Genomic DNA, 26,337 nt, shown 5'->3' on the forward strand with positions numbered 1-26,337 from the left:
GCTCTTGCACCGTCTGTCTAGGCGAGAAAATTCTTATAGGGCTGTTTTTAAAAGTTCATATAGCGGTCTTACCACGAGTCCATAGTGAGCAATCCAGAGTTGACATCATCCTACCACTCCCAGGCAGGCAGTTCATGAACTGTTTTTGGCTCACGCAGGAGACAGGTGGCTTCTTTTCTTCCTTACTGTTTCTGGATTTTCTCATTCAAGAGCAAAGATTCCTTGACTTTCCTTGATCAAGGGGATGCAGAAAAAGGCATTGTTTAAATTTAATACTGTAAACTGTCCTAGGTTAACATTTAAGAGGGTTCTCTCAGGTTCTGCACTAATCAATGATCTTCACCATTTGCTTTCTTTATGGGTACTTGGATTCACATTCTACAAGCAAACCATGCTTAGCAAATGTCTGTTATTGAAACCAATCCAACTTCAAAGGATAGTGGTTTTGCCCTATTGATATAGCTCCTGGCTTAGGGGTAACTCGATTTTTCTGGAATTTCACTGACCCACACAATAGGAACAACTTCCAACTTCAGTCGGTGTCATAGGTTTTCTTGTTTTAAAGGAAAAAAAATCCCTGCTTGGAATTTTTTCCCTTTACCTCTGTGAAAGAAAGGTGTTGAGGGAGGGAGGGGGGAGGAGATGGCCAGAGTGAGCCACACACACAAAAGGACTGGCTGATAGCCCCACATTCCAACCTAATGGCTTCAGTAGGGGGAGGTGCGTTTCTTTTCTTCTGGGGACGGCACTTTACTTTTGCCCTGACTCAGGGAGGATGTGAATGAAGAGGAGAGCTCCAGGGTTCATTTTGTTTTCGGCCAAGTCATCTAGCTGTCTTTGGCCCCGGTTCACCTATGCTCCTTCACTCACTGTTCTGCCGACGGCCTGGACTTGCCTCAGGTTTCATCGGAGAAGCTGGTACCTGTTATAAGTTAGTATAAGAATTTAGACAACTCAATTCCAATTAAACATTGATAAATTTATTAAGCAAGCGATAATAAAGCAAAACAGTGCTGGGTGGCCTGGAGGGCAAGTGCCCTGCCGAGGCACACACAAAATGTAGTAAATGTTCCTTTTTATGCATTTCCAAGTCCCGAGTTTTGAATGCGGCTGCGTTGAGGCTTGAGTTCGTGGCTCATTGTTAAGTGGTCATCTGGTATTTGACAGAGATGAAAAGGTGCAGTTCTTATCAGTTGTAAATTTTACTGATACTGATACTTGTTTGTTTAGCAAGATGTCTGGAATTATTTTTACTGCCGCTTGCTTGATTAACAGGATGTCCATGAAACTTATCTTGTTGAATTATAACAAAAGTTCCTTATTCCCTCATACACATAAGATTTTATGACCAAAGTTAACCCTTCTATTACAATGTATGTGTCCTACCCAATCATATCCCTTCCAAGTTACCTCATGGTCATGTACCCACCTCCCTGTTACATATTCATGTTAACCCTTCCTAGTTTTACATATCCACTCCCTTTTTCCAGAACCTTCCTCAACCTGCCCTATAAAAGCCCCCCATTTTGAATAAAAGCAGATCTGCCCAGGATCTGCTACCCTGTGCTTCAAAATCCACAGCTCTTGTGTGTTTATTCCCGAACCGTGGCAGCTCACCAATTGCACAGCAGAGAGGGAAGGTAAATGCTTTCCTTCCTGGGTGGAAATTAATTTGATTGGAGTCAGAACACATTCGCTGGAATTTTCAGTCTGAGTCCCTGAAACAGGGTGAGTCTGAGAGGATGCAGAGATTGAAAACCAAGACACTGCTGAGAGCTCAACATGAAACTCAATATATATTACAGAAAGTGGCCAAGTAAACAGGAATCCAGGAGACAGGAAAGGACAGGAGTAAACTAAGACCTGAGTAAAACCCCCACTCAAACAGGTGTGTTTTACGAGGTTGTCTTACCGACCCCAGGAGAACCAGAATTCCCCCCAGCAGAGGCTGCATCCTCGGAGAGTCCGCAGGCTCACAAATATAGTGGCGTCCCCGCAGAAGGCAACGTTGTCCTTCCTGTGAAGCTTGAGAGCCCCGAGCACGAGTCACCTGCGTTTTTATCCACTGAGCCGGTTACGTCTCCCTGGGCCGGTGTGGCAGCACCGCCCAGCCAGAGGCCCTCGGTCCCTCCCCTGTTCTGTGAGTGCACCCCTTCAGCCATGCGGGAGAACGTGGGGATTCCCCTCACACTTGTGCTGTTTAACTCAAGGGGTCTGATCTGTTTGGGTCTGGGGGCTTTACTTCATTCTCTCCTCTTCGGTTTCTCCTTCAAATGTCCTCTACAGACAACCAGCCAATCACAGAGCACCAATTCAAACAGTTTATACAAGAAACTGTCTCTCCAAGGATGAAGCTCCCGTTTATCAGTGAACTTGGCAGGCAAAGAACAAAACTTCCACAGGTGGCTGGGCCAAACACAGATCCAAAAATATCAACATTCCCTGATCCAAGGTGATAAAGCGTTCCCTTAAAATATTCCCATTTCTCGATCACCTCTGCTCTCAGGCAGAGATAAAAACCAAGAGATGAACCGCAATAGTGCCTCTTTCTTTTGCCATCAGAAAAAGCCTTCAGGTGGAATTTGTCTTTTCCAAATAGTAAGAGGATGAGTTCCTGAGGATGAGCCCCACTCATCTGCACGACCCTTCCCAGCCTGTCCTTCAGGTTCTATCTAAGCTTTCTGTGTATCCTAAGAAATGGTGTGTCTTTCCACAGATTAAATCATCCCTGAACACTTTCAGTGGATAAAAATGCTTTTGTTTTGTTTTGTTTTGGGATTTTGTTTGTTTATTTGTTTCTTTGCTAGGTGGCAGAGGCAGTGCCAACAGAATGAGAAGCAGTTGCTCTACACCTTCTCCATAGGGTCTCTGAACATTCTGGGGGAATGATCCCTTTTGGTTAGTGTTAGGGAACACTGCCCAGGTAGCAGCCAAATTGTCAGAGGGAAGTCAGTGATGCCATCTGAACAATGCACAAATGTCCAAGTTCCTGCAAGCCCACCATGGGAACCAGGGACACAGGTTCACATGGAGTGACTGCTCTGTCTTGTGTGAGAGACAAATGGGAAAAACAAAACAAAACAAAACAAAAAGTATTCCAGAAGTGTGTTGTAAGAACTAAAAGTTTGTATTTGTTACTTGTAAGAAACACAACTTTGCCACTAAAGAGGAAATGGCCCCAAGTTTCTCCAAGTTTCTAAGCTGCCCTGGAGATAGTTTCTACTGAGTCCCAAGGAAAGGCAGCGTCTTGGCAGCTGGGGAATGTGGCTGTGGGGGATGTGACATCACAGAGGATGGATCCCATCCCCAGGCAGCCCCAGCTCCATGCCAGTGGGATTCTGGTGACCAGTGAGTGCACATGCAGGGGGAATGCTGGGCTGGATGGGGCAGGACAGGTGGCCAGGTGGTTTCTAAGGCAGAGCAAGACTCAAAGGCCTGAGGGCAGGGCACTGGAATATCCTTGGGCTGGGGGAGGAGGGGCTTAGGGCTCTCCTAAGTGGTTCCACGTGGCCAGAGAGGCTTTGGGGACATGCCAGATGCCTCCAAGCCCCCACTCCCTCCCAGCCAGACCTGCTGAGCCCCTTTTCATCCCACCAGGCCATGTCTTTGAGACTCGCGTTCGTCCTGGCTCTGCTGGCCATGGGGCCCACAATTTTTTGCCATGACGTGAAGACGGAGAAAGAGATGCTGAAGCATGAGGAATTGCTGCGAAATAAGATGACTCAGATGCTGGAGGAGGTTGAGGGGAGCACGGGCACGGTGGAAGGCCTGCTTCCTTCTTGCCTGCAGCAGCATTGGCTGGTTTGGGGTCCTGCAGCAGCAGAAGTGGTGCTGCTCGCTTGGCGCTGCTGGCTAGCCAGGAGAAGGAAGCGTGCCTCTGCCAGCTGCAGGGAGCAGGAGAGATGCAGCCCCCAGAATCAAGGCAAGGAGCAGCAGAAGAAACTCCACTGGCTGTCCAGGAGAAGGCAGTGTGCCTCTGCCAGTGTCAGCTCCTTGGCTGTGCCAACCCCCTCACCAGTGGACCCAGTTAAGGTAAGGCTGGACAGGGCTGTGAGCAACCTGATCTAGTGGAGAATTTTCCTGCTCCTTGTGGGAGGATTAGGTCAGACTAGATGGCTTTGAAAGGTCCCCTTCCAACCCCAAATGTTCATTGATTCCATAGCCAAACCTGCCCAGCAAGTGCAAGCTCCTGAAGGAGCTGGTGGGGGAACTCCTGGATGTCTGCCGAGCGCTTTCCAAGACCAACTTCACGCCGGAGCTGCAGGCATCTCCAGGGACAGACAGCCCTTCCGAAGCCTGGAGCATCGACCAGAACAGCATCAACTACTGCCTGCTGGTGATCCTGCGACCACCCTATGGGCACTTCTTCTTCCTGGGCACCACGGAGCAGCTGCCAGCAAGTCACTCCCGCATCCGTGTGCTGCTGGAGTGCACGTGCTGGAGGAAGCAGCTGCTGGGGGATATGTCCTGTTTGCTCCACCCCACTGGCAAGGATCGCAGCTTGAACCTGCGGGACATCCTGTGCACAGGCAACTACCTGGATGTGGAGAAAGTCGCCCACTGGCTGCAAACGTTGGTGGCATCAGCCTGGCTGCTTTTGCCTGCCTCGCAGCACTGCCAGCTCACGGTGCTGCCCTCCTGCCGGTCCTGCAGGTTCCAGCTGACAGGCATGCCAGGCAGGCAGATCACCACGGAGATGGTGTTTGCAGTGGAGCAGGGGAGCTCAGGCGCCTACGTGTGCCTCGAGTAGGCAGCACAGTGGGGCTGGAGAGCAGCATCAGAGGCTGAGGACACGGTTCACAAGGAGCTCAGCACAACCAGAGCTCGGGCAATCTCTGCCGGCCCAGCTGAACCAGGAAGCATAGAAGTGTAGAAGTGTAGAAGTAGAGAAAGATAGAAGGGGAGGGGAACAGAGGGGTAGGGGAATAGAATAGAAGAGTAGAAGCGTAGAGACACAGAAGAGTAGACTCATAGGACCACAGAACCCTAGAAGAATAGATGGGATAGAGGTAGAGAAGAATAGAACCATAGAAGCATAGCAGAGTAGGAGAATAGAAGAGTAGAACCATAGAAGCATAGAATTATTAAATATAAATAAATATTAAATAAACCAACTCTTCTTGACATGGAAAACAAGTTTTGAAGTGGTTCTTGCAAGTGGTCCTATAGAATTTTTCACAATCAAACACTTCAACAAAAGTTGCTGGCATTTGCTTGGAAGAGAAAGAGCTCTATAAATACTGGTAGAGTAGCTGAAGCTTGAATTTTTTGAATTATTGTATTAAAATGTGTCCCTTTTCACTCCTTCTTCAGAGATGGTCACTGAATAGTAAAGGCTGTCTTAGCAGTTTCATGAAAATGGTCCCTTCTGACCAAGTACCACAACATCTGATGTGATAGTTTCTAGAACATGGTCAAATAGATCTGCGGGGAACTAACTGGAAGAGTTTACTTCTATCTAAAAAAAGGCTTTACCTTTAGTTTGGTTCAATACATCTTTCCATGGAGGCTGTTCAAACAGATCAGACATAACAGAAGAGGCAGGACAGAGGAGATGGGTTGATGGAAAGCAGCTTAGAAAAGCGGCACGTCCGTAACGGCATCTCTCAGAGAACAGGGCTTGTGAAGCATTTTGTAAAATTCCAAGACAAAACAAGTAGTTCTGTGTCTGGAGTTCCATTCGACTTCCCAGCAATGTTATGGTAGCATCCCTGTGGGTCTACACCCAATCTGGTGGCTGTTGCAGGACTACTGAAACACTGATTGGAGACAACTGGTCTGCAGTTCCAGATGCACGGCCTTTGATTCTGCTGACCTTTTCCACTTCTTGTCTAATGATCCTCGATTGACTGTGTTCCCCAGAAAGCACCTATTTGCCTGTGGTGAGACCCCCTCGTCCTGGAAGATGCCAAATGTTTTCCCCTGTCAGTGGAATTAGTTTGATCTTGTTGGGAGCTGAATTTTCTTTGCTTCTACAGCCAGTTTTATTTGCTCTGCAAGGTCCTCTCTCCTGTCTCCCCAGTGCCATGACACTGCGCTCTTCCTGACTTGTCTTTTCTTAGAGGAAAGGCTGGAAGATTGCTCTTGCCTGGACCCAGCAGTGGGAGTTGGGCAAATCCCAACGTGTCTTTTTTGAGGCAGGAGGAATAAACTTCTGGGATTGTTTGGTCTAAGAGAGGTGATTGGCAGAGGGCTTTGAAGACACAGCCTTTTCTCCTTCTTGTGTGGCTCTTGGAGAATGAAGCCCCCAGGGACCTGTGAAGCTGCTCCTTTTGGAAATGACAAAGGAAAGAGTTCTTAGGAGAACTGGCAGACACCCTGTGGAATTGAACAGTCAAAAAAGTCAAGGAGCTGAGCTCAGGTTCCACCCTAAATTCAGGAATCCCAGTGTGTGTGGCTAGGGCTAGTTTTCCTGACTGTTTAGAGCCTGCAGCATCTCCACGATGAATTGGCAAGGAATCTTCCTGTCCTTGTCTCAAGCCATGAATTCTTTTCTTCCTCACCCCCCTGTTGAGGTGGAGGAGTGAGAGAGCAGCAGGATGCTGGTCAGCCAGCCCAGGGCAACCCACCACATACAGGAAGATCTTTCATCCCAGGGTTATTAATTATCACCCCAAAAAATTGATACGCTTTGGATTTAGGATGACATCTTGTTTTTTTTGTTCTTTTGGACTTGTAATTCCTGCAGTGCAGAAGGTTGCTGAAAACCCCACTAAAAATCCTCTGGAGAAAGAAAGCAGCAGTAGAACAGATTCAGAGTCCAGCAGAGCAAAAGCAAAAAGACATCTTGAATGGGCCAAGGATGCGTCTATGAAAGAAGAGAAACATGTTCCTTGGCTGCCTTTCTGGTTGGGGAGAGGTTTCTGATGCGGAGACTGTGCAGTTCCAGGCAGGGGGAAAGCAGATGGACCTGGTATGGGACACTTCTGGGTGGAGGGCTGTGTGCCTGTGAGGATTTGCTGTGGAAAATCTCGGAATTTACTGCTGCGTCTTGAAAGCATTTTCTAAAATGCATTCCCTATCCCTAAAAACCGTGTTGGCTTTGGTTGCCACACTGCTCAGCACTGGTAAAAATGCTTCTTACAACATGCATGACACAGGTCCAGAAGGGATTGTGTATTTCTCAGCTGTGGACAGGGCTGACTGATTCAGTTGGAAACTTTATTGCTTTCTCCTAGCTGAACCTCGACTCCAAGAGTAGTCCAAACAACCTTTTCCAACTGTCAGGGGTGTTCCAGTAGCTCCAACACTTGCACCTTTCAAGCTAGATTTGAAGAATTCAAAAGAAACCAGCATTTGAGTGATGAAATGAAAGTGCACAGGTAGGCCTTGAAAGCCTCCAAAACATGATGTGTGGCCAAGGGTCACTTGGCAGGGTAGGATGTAGAGCATAGACACTTGAGATTCTGCCCCCAGGAGCACCAAGATGCAGGCACAAACCTTGCTTCTCCACAGCCTATTGCTGGATTGGCCAAACCAAGATGGGGACATTTGAATTTGAGTTGAAGAATGGTTCAACTTCTTCTTCATTGACCAAATACAAGGCAGTGTTCAGTGACACAAGGGCAGGAATTTTCTGCTGTTGGAACAAATCAGTCCAATTTTAGGCAAGTTTTGGAGAGGGTTGGTGCATCTCCCGGTGATGCCATTTATTGTAATTTCTTGGTAGTTATCCATAAGTTCAAAAAAAAAAAAAAAGAAAAACAAAAAAAACCAAAGAAGGAACAACTAGACATTTTTTAAATATAGGTTTTAGGTGGCTCTGAGAAGGCTTTCCTCTTTTTTCCCGTGTATTTTTACTCTCCTCTCATGTATTCATGCTCTTAGTTCATTCCAGTCTCTCCTTGGTTTCATCCTACTTGAAATGGAAGATGAAGAGGAAGAACACTGGACAAGAGCCATTGAAAAGAATTAATCCACGGACTTAGTCTTCTAAAAAGACTTCTACAAAAGCACCCCCTTTAACATAAATGCATAACCAAAATGGTAATTTTGAATTCTCAGAAATGTTTTCATCAACCCAGGACAACTGTTCTTCAAAGAAGTCATGAGTTTATGAAGTTCTTGGTCGTCCTCTAGGGATTTCTTGAAAAGCTTGTTAGTGAGGGCAAGAAAGTCCTTCCTGGGAGTAAACAGTACTAGAGGCAAACCCCAACTCTGCAGAATTTTAAAATGTCAGGTTTTCTATCTTTGCAGATAAAGGTGTTGAGCAAGGTGAGTTCGAAGGATGCACTTGTGCTGTTTCACTCAGGGAGTCTGATCTATTTGAGTCTGGGGGCTTTACTTCATCCTCTTCTCTTCGGTTTCTCCTTCAAATGTCGTCTACAGACAACCAGCCAATCACAGAGCACCAATTAAAACAGTTTATACAAGATACTCTCTCTCCAAGGACGAAGCTCCCGTTTATCAGTGAACGTGGCGCAGGCAAAGAACAAAACTTTTGTAGGGGGTTGTGCCAAACACAAAGAAAAACATATCAACAATCCCTGATACACCTGCCCTGATTTCTGTGTTGAAGATGCTTCTTCAGCCCTTCTCTGGAGCTGCAGGGGCAGTGCCTGTGTGCAGAGCTGGAGGGAAGAGACTCTCAGCACAGCAGCACAGCCAGGACAAGGGCACTTGTTCTTTCCCCATCTCGGCTTTGGGAAAGGCTGGGGAAGGTTGGGAAAGGTGTTAACAGGGTGGTTTTGCCTGAGGTGTTAAACATGGGAGCGGGTCTATCTTCACAATTCCCCAGAGAAGAGATGGCAGAAAGCTGCCCTGCAGGTTGTATTGAAGGAAGAGGAAAAGAGACTGAAGGTAAGGGGTTTCTTTCCTGGAGGGCAGGGCTGTCGTTTGCTTGCAGGAGCCCTGTGCTGGAACTGTCAGTCCGACTGCCAAATTTGAATCTGGACAAAGATTCCTGCCAGACAAAAGGTGGCAGGACAGAAAGCTCTTGCTGCCCATGGAGTGCCCAGGGTGCCCCACCAACTGCACCTGAAACCCAAAGGTTACAGGCTTTCTTTCCTGGAGGAAAGGCCGTGACTTCACAAAGAGTCCCATGGCAGATGGGTGGGGCTGCACTGTGGGGGTGTGGGGCGTTGGTTCTTTGGTTTCCAGGGGCTATTCCAGAATGGAGAGGATGGGCTGGGACATCATCAAGGGGTACATGGGTGGGGCTGCATTCTGACCTTGTGGGGTATTGGTTCTTTGATTGCCAAGGGTTATTCTGGAAGGGAGAGGGTAGGCTGTGACATCACAAAAGGGCCTCAAGCACATGGGTTGGTTTAGTGGGTTGACCCTGGCTGGATTTCAAGCAACCCACTAAAATCTGCTACCTCCCCCTCCCTCTGCAACTCCACAGAGGAGAGAAAAAAACCAGCTGAGGATTCCTGAGTAGAGATAAGGGTGGGGAGAAAGTCGCTTCCTAAAGGGCAAACCAGACTCAAAGTAGGGATAGTACTTAAATTTATTACTGACAGGAGAAAAGCCAAAGAGTGAGAAATAAAACAGTCTGAAAAACAACTTCCCCACATCCATCCTTCTACGTTCTCCCTCCTCCCCCCAGCAGTGCAGGGGGACGGCAATGGGGGTTACAGTCAGTTGTTGTTTCTGTCACTGCTCAGGGAGAGGAGTTGGATCCTTCCCTGCTCCCGTGGGGTCCCTCCCATGGGAGACAGCCCTGGATGGACCTCTCCTGTGAGTCCTTCTGTCCCTAAATCTGTTATCCCAGAGCTGTTCCTGTTGCTCCTGATGGGCTCAGCCTTGGCCAGTGGCAGCAAGTCCATCCTGGAGCAGCTGGCATTGGCTCCAGGGGGCAGGGGAAGCTTCTGGCAGCTTCCAACAGAAGCCACCCCTGGAACCCCCCCGCTACCAAAACCCACCCACAGAAACCCACTACACCCAGTGACTTCCACTTGCCCCAGGATGGTCCCAGTTCCCATCAGTGTGATCCCAGTCACTCCCAGTTCATGCCAGTTGCCTCCAGCATGCACCCTTTCACTCCCAGTTAATCCCAGTTGCTTTCAGCAATTATTTAGGGCTACAAATGATCAGACAAAAGATCTTCATCAGAATTCTTTACTGCACAATAGAAACACTAAAACTACCAGTAGTACAGTGTAAGATAGGACAGCACTCTACACTAAAGCAATTCTTAAATCAATTCTACTCAAGCTTGCACCAAAGCAAGAATTATGAATTAGAGAGGGATGGAACTCCCCCAGACCAACGCTCGGGGGGAGATCTCTGCTCTCAACCTCCAGCAGTGACCCTTGGGGGGTCCCAGCCAAGGCAGGAATCTCCACACACCCCCCAAGAAGGGTTCTGTTGGCACAACCTGCCCCTGGAAAAGGGGACTGACCCTTTCTGCTAGAAAGGGATGGACTGACAGTCCCTGGACTCCAGGGGTTGCCTCACCATCAGGGGGGTCATTCAGGGTGGGAACAGCGGCCAAAGCTCTTCTTGCAGTTGGGGAACTCATAGGGCTTCCCTTACTGGTGGGTTCATTGGTGGGAGGTCAAGTTGGAGCTGTGGGAGAAGCTCTTCCCACACTCCCCACACTTGTAGGGCCTTTCCCCGGTGTGGATGCACCGGTGGGTGACGAGGGTGGAGTTCCGGTTGAAGCCTTTCCCGCAGTCGGTGCAGCGGACGGGCCTCTCCCCTGTGTGTGTCTGCTCATGCAGGAGGAGATTGGAGCTGGTCTGAAACCTCTTCCCACACTGTAAGCACTTGTAAGGCTGTTCCCCAGTGTGGATGTGCTGGTGGATGCGGACAGTGGAGCTCCGGCTGAAGCTCTTCCCACATTCCCTACACGTGTAGGGCCGTTCCTCAGTGTGGATGAGATGGTGCCTGAGGAGGTCAGGGCTATGGCTGAAGCTCTTCCCACATTCCCTACATGTGTAGGGCCGTTCCCCAGTGTGGATGTGCTGGTGTTGGATCAGGTTGGAGCTGTTCCTGAAGCTCTTCCCACATTCCCCACACGTATAGGGCTTTTCACCAGTGTGGATGTGCAGGTGGGTGAGGAGGCTGTTGCTCTGCCTGAAGCTCTTCCCACATTCCAAGCACCTGAAGGGCTTCTCCCTGCTTGGAGGCTGATCAGGGACCACCAGCTCTGAGCTCCGGCTCAAGCTCCGACCGCCTTCCCAGCACAGGTCGGGTCCTTTCTGGCTTTGCAGCCCCTCCTCCGGGGGCATGTCCGGGCCTTTTCCTCCCCGCTGCCTTCCTGCGCCGGGGAGCCCTTCAAAACGGCCTCTCCCACCAGGGTCTGCCGGGGGGATTTGTACTCCATGCTCTCCGTCCTCAGCTCGGGGCCTGGAGCAGGAAGGAAGAAGGACAGGCAGGGGATTTGCCTCTGGCCCACAGGGAGGGCCAAGGACATCCCCCAAATCCGGTCCCCAGGTGCAACACAAGATGGCCAAAGGGCCACTGACTTCCTCCTCACCTGCCTGGGGGGCCCGCGGCATCTTCCTCGCAACCTCCTCCTCCATCCGCCCAAGCTTTGGGAAGGACAAATCCTGTTGGGGGGAAACAAGGGTTGAGCATGTTGGTTTAGGGGTTCCTCCTGCCCAAGTCCATCTCTAGAACTCACCGGGCATCCTGGGACCATAAAAACCTCCTAAACAACAAGTTTCAGCCAAAAAAATCCCCCACCCGAACTCCAAGATTCAGACCAAAAAATCCCTTCTAGGAGTTTCCACACTCAGGTCTCTCCACTTTGGGGTTCTGGGGGGTCCCTCCTGTTTGGGCTGCTGGGGGGTCCCTCCTCTCCAGGGTCCCTGTCCTCTCTGGGCTGCTGGGGGTCCTGGCGTTCCCCCCCTCCAGGGTCCCCCTGCTTAGGGATGCTGGGGGTTTTGGAGGCCCCAGGAGTCCCTCCTCCCCTGACTCTTTGCTTTGAGGTGCTGGGCATCTCAGGGGTCCCACCTCTCTGAGTTCTCCCCCTCTCCAGGCTGCTGGAGATCCTAGGAATCCCAGAGGTCCCCCTTCTCTGGGTTCCCCTTTCTCTGGGGTTCCCCTGTCTGGGCTACCGGGGGTCCCAGGACTCGCCCTTGTCCAGGATTCCCACTTCAGTGTCCCAGGGGTCCCAAGGTACCCCCTCTCCAGGCCCCCTTTTCAGGGTTCCTGGACTCCCAAGACTCCCCTTTCTGCAGGTTCCCCCCTTCCCAACTTCCAGGTTGCCGAGGGTACTGCAGGTCTGGGACCTGCTCTCTCCAACTCTTCCCACTCTGGGGGTCTCAGCAGCCCCCACTGGGTGTTCCTCCTCTTCTTCCCCCTCCTCCTGGCCTGGGTCCCCCCCTACCTGGCCAGTCCCGATTTGCCAGACCTCAGACCCCTCTTTCTTTGACTCCAGGACCCCCCTGCCCCCACTTTCATGACCATCCCACCTCTCCTAGTCCCTGAATCCCCCCATTTCCCTGACCCCCAGCCCCCCATTCCTGGCCATCCCCCATCACCTCACCTCCAGCCCTCCTATTCCTTGACCCCGGGACCCCCTGAAGCCTCTTCCCTGTTGCCACACCTCTCCCAGTTTCTCCCTTTCCTTGACCCTGGGACCACCCTGACCCCCAAATCTCCAGGTCTCCCCAGTTCCCCACTCCTGGTTTATCCTGCAGGGTGGTCCTGGGGTGTTCCAGGGACCCCCTGAACCCCCCATTCCTGTACACCAGATCCCCCCTGCACCCCCTTTCCCGGCCATCCCACCTCTCCCAGACTCCACACTCCCTTTTCCTTTACCTTGGGACTCCCTGGACCCCCAGTCCTGGGCATCAGGACCCCCCTGCACCTCTTTCCAGCACTGGGACTCCCTTTCCCCTCCTTCCTCAGCTCTAACATCCCCTAAAACAACCCCTTTCCCAGCTGTCCTGCCTCTCCTGGACCCCAGGTACCCCCTCGACCCTCATTCCTGCTTTTTCCAGACTCCTGAATCTCCCTTTGTTGTTGTTGTTGTTGTTTTTGAACACCAGGGGACCCCCTGAACCCCGTTTTCTGGTCGTTCCCCCAAACCCCCATGACCCTCACTTTCCCCAACACCGATGACCCCTGTGCAGAGGCTCTCCCTGGACCCCCTCCCATCCCACCTCTCCCGATCCCTGCCCTCCCCTTTCCTTGGCCCTGGGATCCCCTCCAACTCCCCTTTCCCAGCACTGTGCCCCCCGGCAGCCCCAAGATTTACCCCAAAACACCAAGATTCACTCCAAAGAAGCACTCCCAGGGTTCCCCCCTCTCTGATCTCCCCGCTTTGGGCAGTCTGGAGGAGGCACGTGGGGGAATTGGGAAACTCTGGGAGTGTTGGGGACAATCAAAGAGTTCCTGACACATGACCGGGGCCTTTGTTCGGCCCGCCAGGAATCGATAACAAACCTCAGTCCCGGGGGTCCCCCCTGGCTGGGGATCAAGCGATGGGGACACGAAGGGACCCCCATGGGAACCTGTTTCCCGCTCTCCCAGCTCCCCTTATTCTCTTCTCCCACCCTTTTCCTGTCGCCCTTCCCTCCAACCGCCCCCTCATCAACCCCGGCTTCCTCCCCCCAACCTCGGTCGGTTTGGGAGGGACCCACCCCCTCTCTCGCTCACTTTGGGGGTCCCCCCCCCCCCTTTATCCTTCCCCTCTCCCCCTGTCCCATTGTGTCCCCCCCAAACCAAACCCCAACTCACGGACGACCTCGTCGCTCGTGGAACGGAAAGGGGGAGGAGGAGCAGGAGGAGGAAGAGGAGGAGAGAGAGGAGGAGCATCTTCCCCCCCAGTCCCTCAGGTGGCCAGTGGGAGGCGGGGGGAGGTCACTTCAGATATTTTGGAGGAGGAGTTTTCGGCGTGGTTTTTGTGGGGGAGGATATTTGGAGCTTGCGGGACTCCGAAGCTGAGCTGCAAATGCCCCTCGGGGGGACACTGGGGGGACCCCGGGAGGTGTTGTTTTTTGCAAGGGGAGGAGGATGCCGGTCTGGGTTCCCGGCAGAGCCCTGGAGATTGGGTGGGGGGATGCGGGGAACCCCCCATGGTGGGGGTTGGTGTTCCGGGCTCAACCCGGTCCCGGAGGGGGAGGGTGAGCGATGACACCCTTTTTTAGGGACCCCGGAGTGGGGGGAGCAGAGAGGGGCCACAGTGGAGCTAGGGGGACCCCCCGACAGCCTGGGGGGGTGGGGGTGAAGCGTTGAGAGGGTGAGCACAGAGGGGTGTGGGGGGGCCAGGGATCCCTGGACCCTAAAATGGGGGGGCTCCTCAGCCCTTCTCTGGCGCTGCAGGGGCAGTGCCTTTGTGCAGAGGAGGAGGGAGGAGACCCCCAGCACTGCAGCATGGCCAGGGCCAAGGGCACTTGGTCCTTCCACGTCTGCTCTTTCCAGCTCCACCCTCCCCTTTTGTCTCACCAGGTTCCAAAATGCTTCTGGGTTCCTTTTGTTCCACCCGGTTCCAAAATACAAAAAAAAAAGAACTGGGGAGACCTGAGAGTCAAAAAGAACCAGACAGACCTGAGGACCAAAAAGTATCAGACAGACCTGAAGGCCAAAAAGAAGCGGGAAGATGTGAAGGCCAAAAAGGACTGAGTATACCTGAAGACCAAGAACAACTGGGTAGACCTCAGGGCCAAAAAGAACCGGACATATGTGTGGGCCAAAAAGAACTGGGTAGACATGAGGACCAAAAAGAACCTGGTAGCACTGTGAGCCAAAAAGCATTAGACAGACCTGAAGGCCAAAAAGAACTGGGTAGACCTGAAGGACAAAAAGAATTGGGTAGACATGAGGGCCAAAAAGAATCAGACAGACATGAGGGCCTATTAGTATGGTTTGTTCATGGTACTTTTTATTAGTTAAGCACCTCACAGAAAAAAGCTGGGACTCCCAAAGACACCTCCTTGCCGCCTTCTCCCACATGGGGGTGCCCAAGCAGGTAAAGATGGATCATGGACCCTCATCTGTGGCGAAGACCACACAAGACTTCTTTGCGCTGTGGGGAATCGAGCACCGCACGGGTATTCCCTACTCTCCAACTGCTCAGAGTGTATTTGAAAGAGCCCATCATACACTCCAGACCATGTTGGAGAGACAACAAAAGTCTTGTGTTGGACTCACCCCTCAGGAACAGCTTCAAAAAGCCACCTCTGTGTTCAATTTTTTAAATCGGATGGGGAGAAATCAAACACTTTTCTCCCTCCAGACCTGTTGTTCCAACCCAAGCAAAAGTTCTCTATAAAGATCTTATAACAGGAAAATGGGTGGGGCCTTTTCTCCTCATAACTTGGGGTGGGACCACACCTGTCTTTTCACAGATCAAGGTCCAAGATGGGTTCCATCAAAGGGAGTAAGACCATACAAGGAGCCGGGCGTGCAGTCGTCATTATCACCGCAATCTTCATAAAATCAGTTCCCTATTCAAGGTATGCCGTGTAGTGAGAGCCACAAGGGACTCGAGGACCTCGGTGCACTTTGGAGACAGTGAGTGGCGGAATTGTTGGGGTTTGGCCCATGTGCAGCTAAAGTCGTGCATTGCCTTTGGTTTCCTTTCTTGGAGGTGATGAAGAGAATAAGCCAGTGACTGCAGGAACCTCTGAGCCAGCCAAAGGGACCTGGGGACCTGCTTTTGGAAGGTGGATTTATAAGTGTATCAGGGATTGTTGATATTTTTTGCTCTGTTTGGCCCAGCCACCTGCAAAAGTTTTGTTCTTTGCCTGCCAAATTCACTGATAAACTGGAGCTTTGTCCTTGGAGAGAGAGTTTCTTGTATAAACTGTTTGAATTGGTGCTCTGTGATTGGCTGGTTGTCTGTAGAGGACATTTGAAGGAGAAAGTGAAGAGGAGAGGATGAAGTAATTCCCCCAGACCCAAATAGATCAGACCCCTCAAATGAAACAGCGCATGCGTGAGGGGAATTCCAAAGTATTCACGCATGGATGAAGGGGTGCACTTATAGAACCAAGGGGGTGGACTGAGAACTTTGGGAGCTTTGCTTCACACAAAGGACCATTTGTCTCTAGTGGGGACGCCTGCCCGTGTGAGCCATCACCCCTCCGGGGGACGCAACTGCTGTAGGGGTTTCTATGATATCGGGAGTGGGTGAGATAACTTTCTTAGTGACACCTGTGTGGGTAGAATGTCTCGTATTCTTATTGTTCTCTTTCTCTCGGGTACCCGTTTCTTTTTTTTTTTTTTTTTTCCCCTGGCCACCTTTTGCGATAAGCATTGGGTTTTATTTTTGAGTTCACAGCAGTGTCTTGGTTTTCAATCTCGGCATCCTTTCGAACTCACCCTGTTACAGATGTCACTGGTCCCCAAAGATTTCTCCGCTGTCCCTGTGATGTCACCATGGTCCCCTGTGATGTCACCCATGTCTTCGATGATGTCACTGGTGTCTCTGTGATGTCATCCCAGCCTTGTGAAGTCACCAATGTCCCCTGTGATGTCACAGATGTCCCCATTAATGTCACTGGTGTCTCCATGGTGTAAACACTGTACCCTGTGATGTCAACAATGTCCCCAATGATGTCACTGCTCTCTCTGTGATGTCATCACTGTGCCGAATCGTGGTACCATTTCCCTATCATGTCACCAAAGGCAGTGATGTCCCTGTGACCTCGCTGCTGTCCCTTTGTTTTCACCATTCCCCTGTAATTCCACTCTTCCCCAATGATTTCACTGATGTCTCTGTGATGTCACCAGTGTCCCTTGTGATGTCAGTAGTGTCCCAGATGATGTCACTGGTGTCTCTGTGATGACACCTCTGTCCTTGTGAAGTCACTGATGTCCCCTGTGATGTCACTGATGTCTCTGTGACAACAGGGCTTAACCTTTGTTCTCAGTAGTCCCCTGTGATGTCACTGGTCCCCAATGATATCACTGCGGTCCCTCTTATGCCACCACTGACGTCAGCAATGGTACCTTGTCCCTGTGACTTCCCCAATGTCCCTGTAATGACACCAGTCCTTTGTGATATCACCAGTCCCCTGCGATGTGACCGATGTCCCTGTGATGTCACCAGACCCCTTTGATTTCACCGATGTCCCTGTGACATCACGGCTGTCCCTTTCTTGTGACCAGTCCCCTGTGATGTCACTGACCCCAATGATATCACTCATGTCCCCCTGATGTAACCACTGTCCCCTGTGATGTCAACAATGTCTCCGATGATGTCACTGCCATCTCTGTCATGTCATCCTTGTGCTTGTGAAGCCACCGATGTCCCCTTTAATGTCACCCATGTCCATGGGACATCACTGCTTTCCCTTTGTTGTCAGCAGTCCCCTGTGAAGTCACTGGTCCCCAGTGATGTCACTGCTGTCCCTGTGATGTCACCACTGTCCCCTGTGATGTCAGCAATGTCCCTGTGACACCAGGGCTTAGCCTTTGTCCTCATTAGTCCACTGTGATGTCACTGGTCCCCAATGATATCACTGCAGTCCCTCTTATGGGGGACTTATCAAGTCACTGACATCCCCTGTGATGTCAGCCCTGTCTCTGTAAAGTCATGGATGTCCCTGTGACATCAGGGTTGTCCCTTTGTTTTCAACACTCCTCTGTGATGTCTCTGGTCCCCAGTGATGTCATCAACATCCCTCTGATGGCACCACTGTCCCCTGTGATGTCACCAGTATCCTAGATGATGTCACTGGTATCTCTGTGATGTCACCTGTGTTGCTGTTATGTCAGTGATGTCCCCTGAGACATCACGGCTGTCCCTTTGTTTTCAACAGTCCCTTGTGATGTCACTGGTCCACAATGACATTACTACTTTCCCTGTGATGTCACCAATGTCATCTGTTTTGTCACCATTGTACCTGATGATGTCACTGGTGTCTCTGTGATGTTACCCCGGTCTCTTGTGATTTCACCAATGTTCCTTTGACATCACGGCTGTCCCTTTGTTGTCACCGGTACTCTGTGATGTTACTGGTCCTCAGTGATGTCACTGCTGTCCCTGTGATGTCACCACTGTCCCCAGTGGTGTCACCATGTCCCTGTGATGTTAACGATTTCCCAGTGACATCACAGGTGTCCCCTTGTTTTAACCAGTGCCCTGTGATGTCACTGGTCCTCAATGATGTCACTACTGTCCCTGTGGTGTCACCTCTGTTCCCAGCAGTGGCACCTTGTCCCTGTGATGTCACAGATATCCTTATGATGTCACCAGACCCCTGTGATGTCATCAATGTCCCTGTTATATCACGACTGTCACCAATGTCACCAATGATGTCACTGGTGTCTCTGTGATGTCACTCCTGGCCTTGTGCAGTCACTGATGTCCCCTGTGATGTCACCAATGTCTCTGTGGCATCACGGCTTTCCTGTTCATGTCACCAGTCCCCTGTTACGTCACTGGTTTCCAATTATGTCACTGCTGTCTCTGTGATGTCACCACTGTCCCCAGCGGTGGCTCCACTGTCCCCATGATGTCACTGATTTCCCTGTGACATCAGGGCTTTCCTTTTTTGTCACCTGTCCCCTGTGATGTTACTGGTCCCAATGATGTCACCCATGTCCCTGTGATGTCACCTCCATCCCCTGTGATGTCACCATTGTCCTTGATGATATCACTAGTGTCACTGTGATGTCACTGATTTCCCTGTGATACCACGCCTGTCTCTTTGTTTTCAAGAGTCTCCTGTGATGTCACTGGTACCCAATGATGTCACCCATGTCCCTGTGATGTCACCACTGTCCCCTGTGATGTCACCAATATCCCCAGTGAGATCACTGACGTCTCTTTGATGTCAGCCATTTACTTATCATGTCACTGATGTCTCATGTGATGTCACTGATATCCCTGTGACATCAGAGCTGTCTCTTTGTTTTCATCAATCCCCTTTGATGACACTCATCCTCAATGATGTCACCAATGTCCCTTTCATTAGGGTTAGTGTTAGGGTAAGGATTTAGGGTTAGGCTTAAGCTTAGGCATAGGCTTAAATTTTAGGGTTAGGTTTAGGGTTGGGGTTAGGTAATGTTTGGGTTAGAGTAAGGGATATGGTCAGTGTTAGGGTCGAGATCAGGGTTAGGGTTAGGGTGAGGGTTTAGGGTTAGGGTTTTTGGTTAGGGTTAGGTTTAGGTAATTTTTTGGTTAGAGTTAAGGAAAGGGTTTTGATTAGGGTTAGGGTTAGAGTTTGGGTTGGATGAGGCAGAAACATCACCTTTTTCTTGCCCTTCTCGGTGTGTGGGGTGAAAATCGCCCTTGTCAGGGAGCCCCTGCAGGCTCTGCCCCCCGGTGATCCAACAGCGGCCCCTGCTGACCGTAATTGGAATTGCACCAAAAAGCGAGGAATATCGGACCATTTCTTTTATTTGGGGGGAATTTTTGGTACAGGATTATTTGCTTGGTTTTGTGTTCTTTCGTTGTTCTTCCAACACACATATATCCTTTAATAAAGGGCTGCTATTTTTGCTTTCTCCATATTTCCTCTCCATACTTGGAGCCTCCTAATTCTGGATTTACAATTGCTTAGGGGAGGAGTTTGGTCTTCCTCCTAACTCATCCTCCTGAGCCAAACACTTGTGTTTCATTAAACTGAGAGAGATGCAAATTCATGCTTTGTTTACAACCCAGAGATCTTGCAGGCTCTTCCCATTTGCCTCTGCCCCTCTCAGAGAACTTGTGTGGACACCTTCCCTGCCTGCACTAGGTGATTTCACAAAACTGGGAGCGGGGGTATTTCATGGAGAAGGACCTGGGGGTGTTTTGAGGCCTCTCCAAGCAAATGTTTCCTTCAGGAAAGCTAAAGCCAGGACAGTGGTGGGAACAGCAGAAATGCAGCTCCTCCAGCAATGGCAGCGCCTCCAGGAATTCCCAGCACATGTCCACAGATCCTCCCAGAGGGGTGAGGCAGACATCAAGGTTGGACGGGAATGCCCTGTTTGGGATAACTTAGGAGATGGCTGCATCCCCTCTCCCTTACCCAGAGGCTGGAGATGCTGCTGTCTGGGAGCAGGAGGTGCCTGTGTGGGGGTTCAGCACCGCTGGCTTGGTGCAAGTACAAGAAGCGTTTGGACGATACTCCCTGTGACTCTGGGGGATGGTCCAGTGAAGGCTCAGGAGTTGGACTCGATGATCCCTGTGGGTCCCTTCCAACTTGGAATATTGGATGTGATTCTGTGAAGTTCCACAGGGCTGTGTGTGAGGAGAGAGCAGAGGCTGAGCAAAGCAGAGCAGGGCAATGGCAGCACAGCCCTTGAGCACTGCCCCAAGAGGGCTGAGCCCAAAGGGGAGCTGGGGATGGGGTTGGTCCCACTCAGGTTAGGGGGCAGAGACACGGGGACAGCAGGGAGTACAGGGCAGGGAGAGCATCAGAGGGAACTGATGGACATGGGGATGTCTCCAGGCTGGGTTCTCCCAGTGCTCAGTGGCCCCATCTCTCCAGGATGAGGGTGCTGATGGGGGCGGACGACAAGAGGAGCAAGGTGAGGACACAGCACAGGATTCAGATCCAGAGGGGAATGGCTGAACCTGGAAGAAGGGTGGATCACAATGTGGACAAAACATAACCAGGAGGAAAGAAGAGTGGAAAGGGCTCTCAAGTTATCATTTACCTCTGATAGGAAATATTGTCTTAGTCCAGGAGTTGCTCTCTGTTAGAGAAATGTAGAACTCTTGATTCTTGGTGTCCTGTGCAGGGACCATCCCAGACACTGAACTCCTCTCCCAGCTCCCATCTTGATCCTTTAGATGAATGTGGAACCAGTCAGTTCATGCAAATCTGCCCAACTGGTTGACATGGGCTCTTAGAAAAAGAGGAGCGACCAGAGACGGCGTGATGGGGAGAGGAAGCAGTGAGCAGGATATGCCATTCCAACCCAGTGAGATCACAACTGATGAACCTCCTCATGTGCTGGTGCTGGCAGCTGGGCAGCCTTGGCCCTGATGCTGAGGGTCACTGAGTGTGTGAGGAGGGAATCCTTCCCCATTGGTGGCTGTGCCTGCCTGGGAGCTGGACCCTCTGCCTGGGAGGAGAAAGGCACAGGCTGAGAGCCTGCAGCTCCCCCAGGTGCTGCACACACTGAGACACCGTGGGGATCCCAGATCCACCCTCTGTGAGGATCAAGGAATGAATGCCCTGCCCAGTTGTGGCTCTGGAGAGAACTCAGCCCCGTGGCCCTTCCACATTCCCATTACTGAAGATTTACTAGACCAGAATTTTCCCACCCATGTGGCTCCATCCATCTCTTTTTTCCCCTGTTTGACACCACCCCAAACCCGGTTTTTGTGTGGTTTGTGGTTCCAGGTGGATGGCTCTGATGCCTAAAGCATTTCAGCACCTCCCAGGTGTTACACCATGCCCTGAACCCATTGGGAAGTGTTGAAAATCACCCCCTTTTGTTCAGAGTCCCATGGGGGCTGAAGGAAGCAATCATCCTCCTGCCTTCCCCAAAGCAGCTCTGCCCATCACTGCTGCATGCCTGATCCACACAGTCTGTGTCCTGCCCTGTGCCCAGGACACGCCCTGTCCTGTCCCTCTCAGCAGCACTCCAGTGCCCCTCCCTCCTACACATATTTTGTCCACATTGTGACCCACCCTTCTTCCACGGTCAGCCATTCCCCTCTGGATGTGGATCCTGTGCTGTGTCCTCACAGTGCTCAAGGGCTGTGCTGCCATTACCCTGCTCTGCTTTGCTCAGCCCCTGCTCTCTCCTCACACACAGCCCTGTGGAACTTCACAGAATCACATCCAATATTCCAAGTTGGAAGGGACCCACAAGGATCATCGAGTAATCCTGTACCAAAAATCCCCCTCAAAAAAAAAGGACACAGTCCGGGATTCCTCGCTTTTTGGCGCAATTCCAATCCTGGTCAGCAGGGGCCGCTGTTGGATCACCGGAGGAGCAGAGCCTGCAGGGGTTCCCTGACAAGGGCGATTTTCGCCCCCCACACCGAGAAGAGCAAGAGAAAGGGGATGTTTCTGCCTCATCCAAGGAGAAGGGTCAGGTGAAACGTCCCCCTGGAGCAACTCTCTGTCTCTAGGGGTTTTAACAAAAACCTGCTGCATGGGGCTCTTGTGGGGACATCAAAACACAGCCAACATAGGAATATGCAGAGCTTCTTTTTTTCCTAAAACTTTAAGGCAAACCTCTCTCTGCCAACTGATGACAATTTTGGTGCAGGAACAGATGTTACCCTGTGATCTCACATGGTATTTTATCGCTCCAATGGCATGGGCCTTTCTGGGTCCAGCCAGGGGTAAATAGTACCTTTGGTTGGGATTAAGATTTGGCAAGAAAACACAAGAAAAGAAACAAGGGGCAGTAAACCAGTATGAATCTGAAGGTTTGAGGGTCAGGCGGATGTCTCAGCTGAACTCAGGCCACAGACATCTTCCCTTTCTCTCATCGTGCAGCTCCACAGACCCTTCGTGTCTCTGCAACCACCCCTTTGTATCTCCGGGGCTGTCACTGGGCAGCTCAGCCCCATTCCAGGAGGGACTGTGGGAGGCAGAGGTGCAGTCAGGGAGAGAAATCCATATTTGTTCTCCCTGGGAGCAGAAGCACCTGAGCATTGCACACCCCCATAGACCTGAGCACAGCAGGGCCTCTGCCCCTGTGTGCCTTTGCAGCCAGGGGAGCATCGGTGCGGGCACAGGGAAGAGCACACCCACAGCTGGATCCCGTGGTTTATGGACACACAGCTTCCTTTGGACACAGGGCATGGAGATGTCTTCACTCGAGGGGCTCACGTCTCCATGTCCAATCCAGGGAATAGATTTGATCTGGATTTATCCATCAGACATTGTCAATACATGTGCCAGTCAAAAGCCAGATCTTGTGGGGAGGTGTTGCCCTGCCAAACCAAGCGCTGCCAATCCCCACCAGAACTGGTGCAGACAACCCCAGGGGTTGGCACAGGGCAGATTCCTGAACACAGGGACAAACCCAATGGGAGTTACAGGGATGTCTGTAAATCCCATGTGCCGTGGGAGGTGCAAGTGGGGTTGGGAAGGGAAAGGAGGAGAACACGGTGAGAGCAGGAGCTGGAGGAGCAGCCCCAATGCTCCCAGCTCCCAGCCCTTGCCCAGCCCAGCAAAGCCCAAGCAAGCCCAGCCTGGACCTCCCAGCCCCATCTTCCCAGCTCAGGAGCTCTGTCAGAGAGAACAGGTTGGGCTCGGCGATTCTCCCTGGGCACTGGTTGTGCTGGAGCTCCCTGGGCTGGCTGAGGGAGGGCCTCATCGGGACAGAGGTTGTGCTGCTGTTCAGCTCTTGCACGGGAAGCTTTAGAGGGAAAAAGGAAAGCACTTTATTTGCCCTGCTGGCTACAAGTCCTGCACAAACCTCTGGCCCTGGGATACAGGAGAGCTGCAGGGAGCTGAGCCCTTTGCCTTCTTTTTTGGTTTGATTCTTTTCCCCAGTGGTCCCTGCCCCACCAGGGGGCCCGGGATGCCCCATCTCCATCACCCCACAGCCCACAGGGATTGCTGCTCAGCTTTGGCATCTCTCTCTGCAGGCCCCTGCAAGGAAACAAAAGGCAGAGGTGGGAGGCAGAGATCCTACACAGCTCTTGTTTTCCATTCTCTGGGCCACACAGTGAGCATGATGGGCTGGACCTCCGCACCTCACTCAGAGAGGGATTTTTCAAGCCCACCCTATAAAACAGTAAATTCCATTTCCCAGCCTGGCCTCTCCCAACCTCCAAGTAGCAGAGCACAGCCAGAGTGGGGAGGAGCTGTGCTGGTTCCACTCAGGCCAGCTCAGACACTCCATTCCTGTGTCCAGGGGATGGGAGCCGATGTGTGCCTGTGGCAGGGATGCATTTGGTCTCTCCCTCCCGACTTTGGCATTCAAGCACAAAAACCTCTTTGATAAAGTCTTTGTCTTCTCAACAGCTTTCCTTGCCTCATTTGACAAAGGAAAGGCCTGAGAGGCTCAGCTGCCTGTGAAATGAGGGGAGGATGCTGCCATCCTAAGGCAGCACGGCTCAGACAGCAGCAGCCAGCATGAGAGTGCAATTCCAGCCTCAAATGTTCCTCTCCATATCCCCAGATCACTCACCTTCCACCACAAAACAGTGGGTGGCTGCAGCCAGGAGGAGGAGCGATGTGCTCACCAAGCCTATCATGAGGTCCTACAAAAACCTCTGGAAGCTGTTGGGGAAGACGAGTGGAAGCAGAGAGCAGAATATGACCTTAGACACAAGATAGATCCCAGCTGATGAACCTCCCAATGTCCTCGTGGGGGCAGCTGGGCAGCCTTGGCCCAGTACTGAGGGACCTTGGGTGGGAGGGAGGGAATCCTTGCCCTTCAGTGGCTGTGCCTGCCTGGGAGCTGGACCTGCTTCCAGGGAGGAGAAAGGCACAGGCTGAGAGCCTGCAGCTCCCCCAGGTACTGCACACCCTGAGGCACTGTGGGGACCCCCTGAGCCACCCTCTGTCAACTCTGGGGATCAAGAAATGAATGCCCTGCCCAGCTGTGGCTCTGGATTAGATCTGACACCACCACTCTCCCCTTGCTGTGAGGCAGGGGCAGGAGAGGAGCAGGATGCTCTCCCGTGACTGGGAGGGTTGTCCCCAGTGGCAAAGGCTGGGCTAAACTGCCCAGTGACCCCCAGCATCCTCCTACCCAGGGACATGCCATGGGGCAGGGCAGGGTCTGCTCCCTCACCTGAGGTCTGTGGGGCCGATGACATTTCCCTGCCTTTTCCACAGTGCCACAACTCACCTGTGACTTTCAGCTTCTGGGGAGCACTGAGGGCAGAGTTCCTCCCTCAGTTGATGTAGTTCTCATGCTGGTATCCACATGGTATGTCCCTGGGCTCACCTTCGTCCCAGGGAAGAGCAGGTAGTACCTCTTCTGCCTTTCTTGGGCTTCCAGGCTGCTCATCTTCTAACTGAACAACAACTTTGTTTGGGTTTCTGGTTCCAGTTGGGTGCCTCTTGCTGCCTAAAGCACTTCAAGCATCTGCCAAGTCTCACACTACAAGCAAAATAGTCAGGGAGGCCTAGAGAATGGTCTTAGAGGGACAGTAGCACATTTTGGATTGAAATTCAATATCTTTGCAACATACTTGCCCCAAAAGACATTTCCAAAGTTCTAATGCAAGTCTATGAATGTGCCTGAGTGACTTCCCTTATCAAACTTATCTGGGAAAGGCTTGGAACCATCTGGTCTATTGGGGGAGTGTCCTGCCCATGGCAGGGGTTGCAAATGCATTTCTTTGGTGTCACCACCCCTGCACTGGAATGGTCAGTCTGAGCCCTTAAATGGAATAAGAATGAAGGTTCCTCCCAGACAAAAGGTGCCAGCACAGGAAACTCTATGTGCATGGAGTGCCAAGAATGGCTCACCAATTGCACAGGAGAGATGGAGGGTAGGGGCTTCCTTTCCTGGGTGGAACTTCATTTGTTTGGTGTCAGAACCCCTGCACTGAAATGGTCAGACTGAATCCCAGAATAGAACAGGAATGAAGATTCCTCCCTGTGATGGTTTTGGTCTGGGCCTTCCTGGTAACCAGTTGGTAACCAAGGAAGTGTCCATGTTCCCAGTATCCCATGCGATTTGTACGTAATTCAGAGTATAAATAAGTTGGAGATCAGAGACCTCGCTCTTTTCTCTTCCAGTGAGGTTCAGGGCAGGGGGTCCTTGCGTTGGTCTTGCTTATCTGGAGCCTGAGGCCTTCAGTGACCCCTGACCTACCATGTAGGAGGTTTGGAGAGTGCTGGCTGTGTCTGCCAATCCTGCTTTTTCTAAAGGACGTAGTGAGATCTGTTTTGCTAGTTATTAGGATAGTTCTTGAGTTTGATTGTGTCTATCTGTTTGGTGTCCCTTTTGTCCCCTTTTGTCCCTTTTTCCTCTCTCCCTTTCCTATTGGTGGTGTTTGGATTCCCTGTGCAGTGTACATAGCATCTTAACTGTATATACCTGTAATATATGTAAATATATATATTTTTATAAAGCTAGTTTGATTTGGGGTTCTTCAATTTTTTATAGTTTTTTTTCCCTTTGCCCTAAGGGAAGAAAGGAAGGGGAAGGGGGATTGCTACTGTGATTTTGGGCATTTGGCAGGGAGCCAGGTCTGAACCATCACACCCATAAACCTCATAATGCTGCAGGCCCCATAAAGGCACTGTCCTCATAAAGCCCTACAACCTCATAATGGGGCTTTCATCATAAAAGCTCTGTCTTCATAAAACCCATACATGTCATAATGGTGCTGTCCTCATAGAGCCCATAAACCTCATCAGGGGCTCCCATGAGAAAGGCCATGTCCTCATGAACCCCATAAATGTCATAAAAGCTCTGCTCTTATAAACCCCACCCACCTCATAAAAGTGCAGGCCTCATAAAGACACTGCTCTCATAAAGCCCATAAACCTCACAGTGGTGCAGGCCTCATAGAGCCCAAACACCTCATAAAAGAGCTCTCATTATAAAAGCTCTATCTTCATAACACCCTTA

General features: G+C 51.3%; 1 protein-coding gene and 1 pseudogene across 1 annotated transcript; one reads left to right on the forward strand and one right to left on the reverse strand.

Annotated features, from left to right (window-relative positions):
- The first annotated feature begins 3,600 nt into the window (after nt 1-3,600).
- On the forward strand, nt 3,601-4,750 carry LOC126650027 (inositol 1,4,5-trisphosphate receptor-interacting protein-like 1). The gene is made up of 2 exons (XM_050334474.1): nt 3,601-4,032; nt 4,163-4,750. Exons 1-2 carry the CDS (start codon nt 3,601-3,603, stop codon nt 4,748-4,750), a joined length of 1,020 nt encoding a protein of 339 aa, XP_050190431.1.
- A 5,659-nt stretch (nt 4,751-10,409) lies between these two features.
- On the reverse strand, nt 10,410-24,762 carry LOC126650028 (zinc finger protein 239-like; annotated as a pseudogene).
- Between the last annotated feature and the right edge of the window lie 1,575 nt (nt 24,763-26,337).

The sequence above is a fragment of the Myiozetetes cayanensis genome, unplaced genomic scaffold (assembly GCF_022539395.1).
Source record: "Myiozetetes cayanensis isolate MyiCay16 unplaced genomic scaffold, myiCay2020 scf54, whole genome shotgun sequence".
NCBI classification, from domain to species: domain Eukaryota; kingdom Metazoa; phylum Chordata; class Aves; order Passeriformes; family Tyrannidae; genus Myiozetetes; species Myiozetetes cayanensis.

What these genes read in the sequence shown, in the direction of transcription:
- LOC126650027 (XM_050334474.1), top strand. Translation starts at nt 3,601, where the DNA reads ATGTCTTTGAGACTCGCGTTCGTCCTGGCTCTGCTGGCCATGGGGCCC. An exon ending in CACCAGTGGACCCAGTTAAG is followed by an intron (nt 4,033 to 4,162) that starts GTAAGGCTGGAC and finishes TTGATTCCATAG; the next exon opens with CCAAACCTGCCCAGCAAGTG.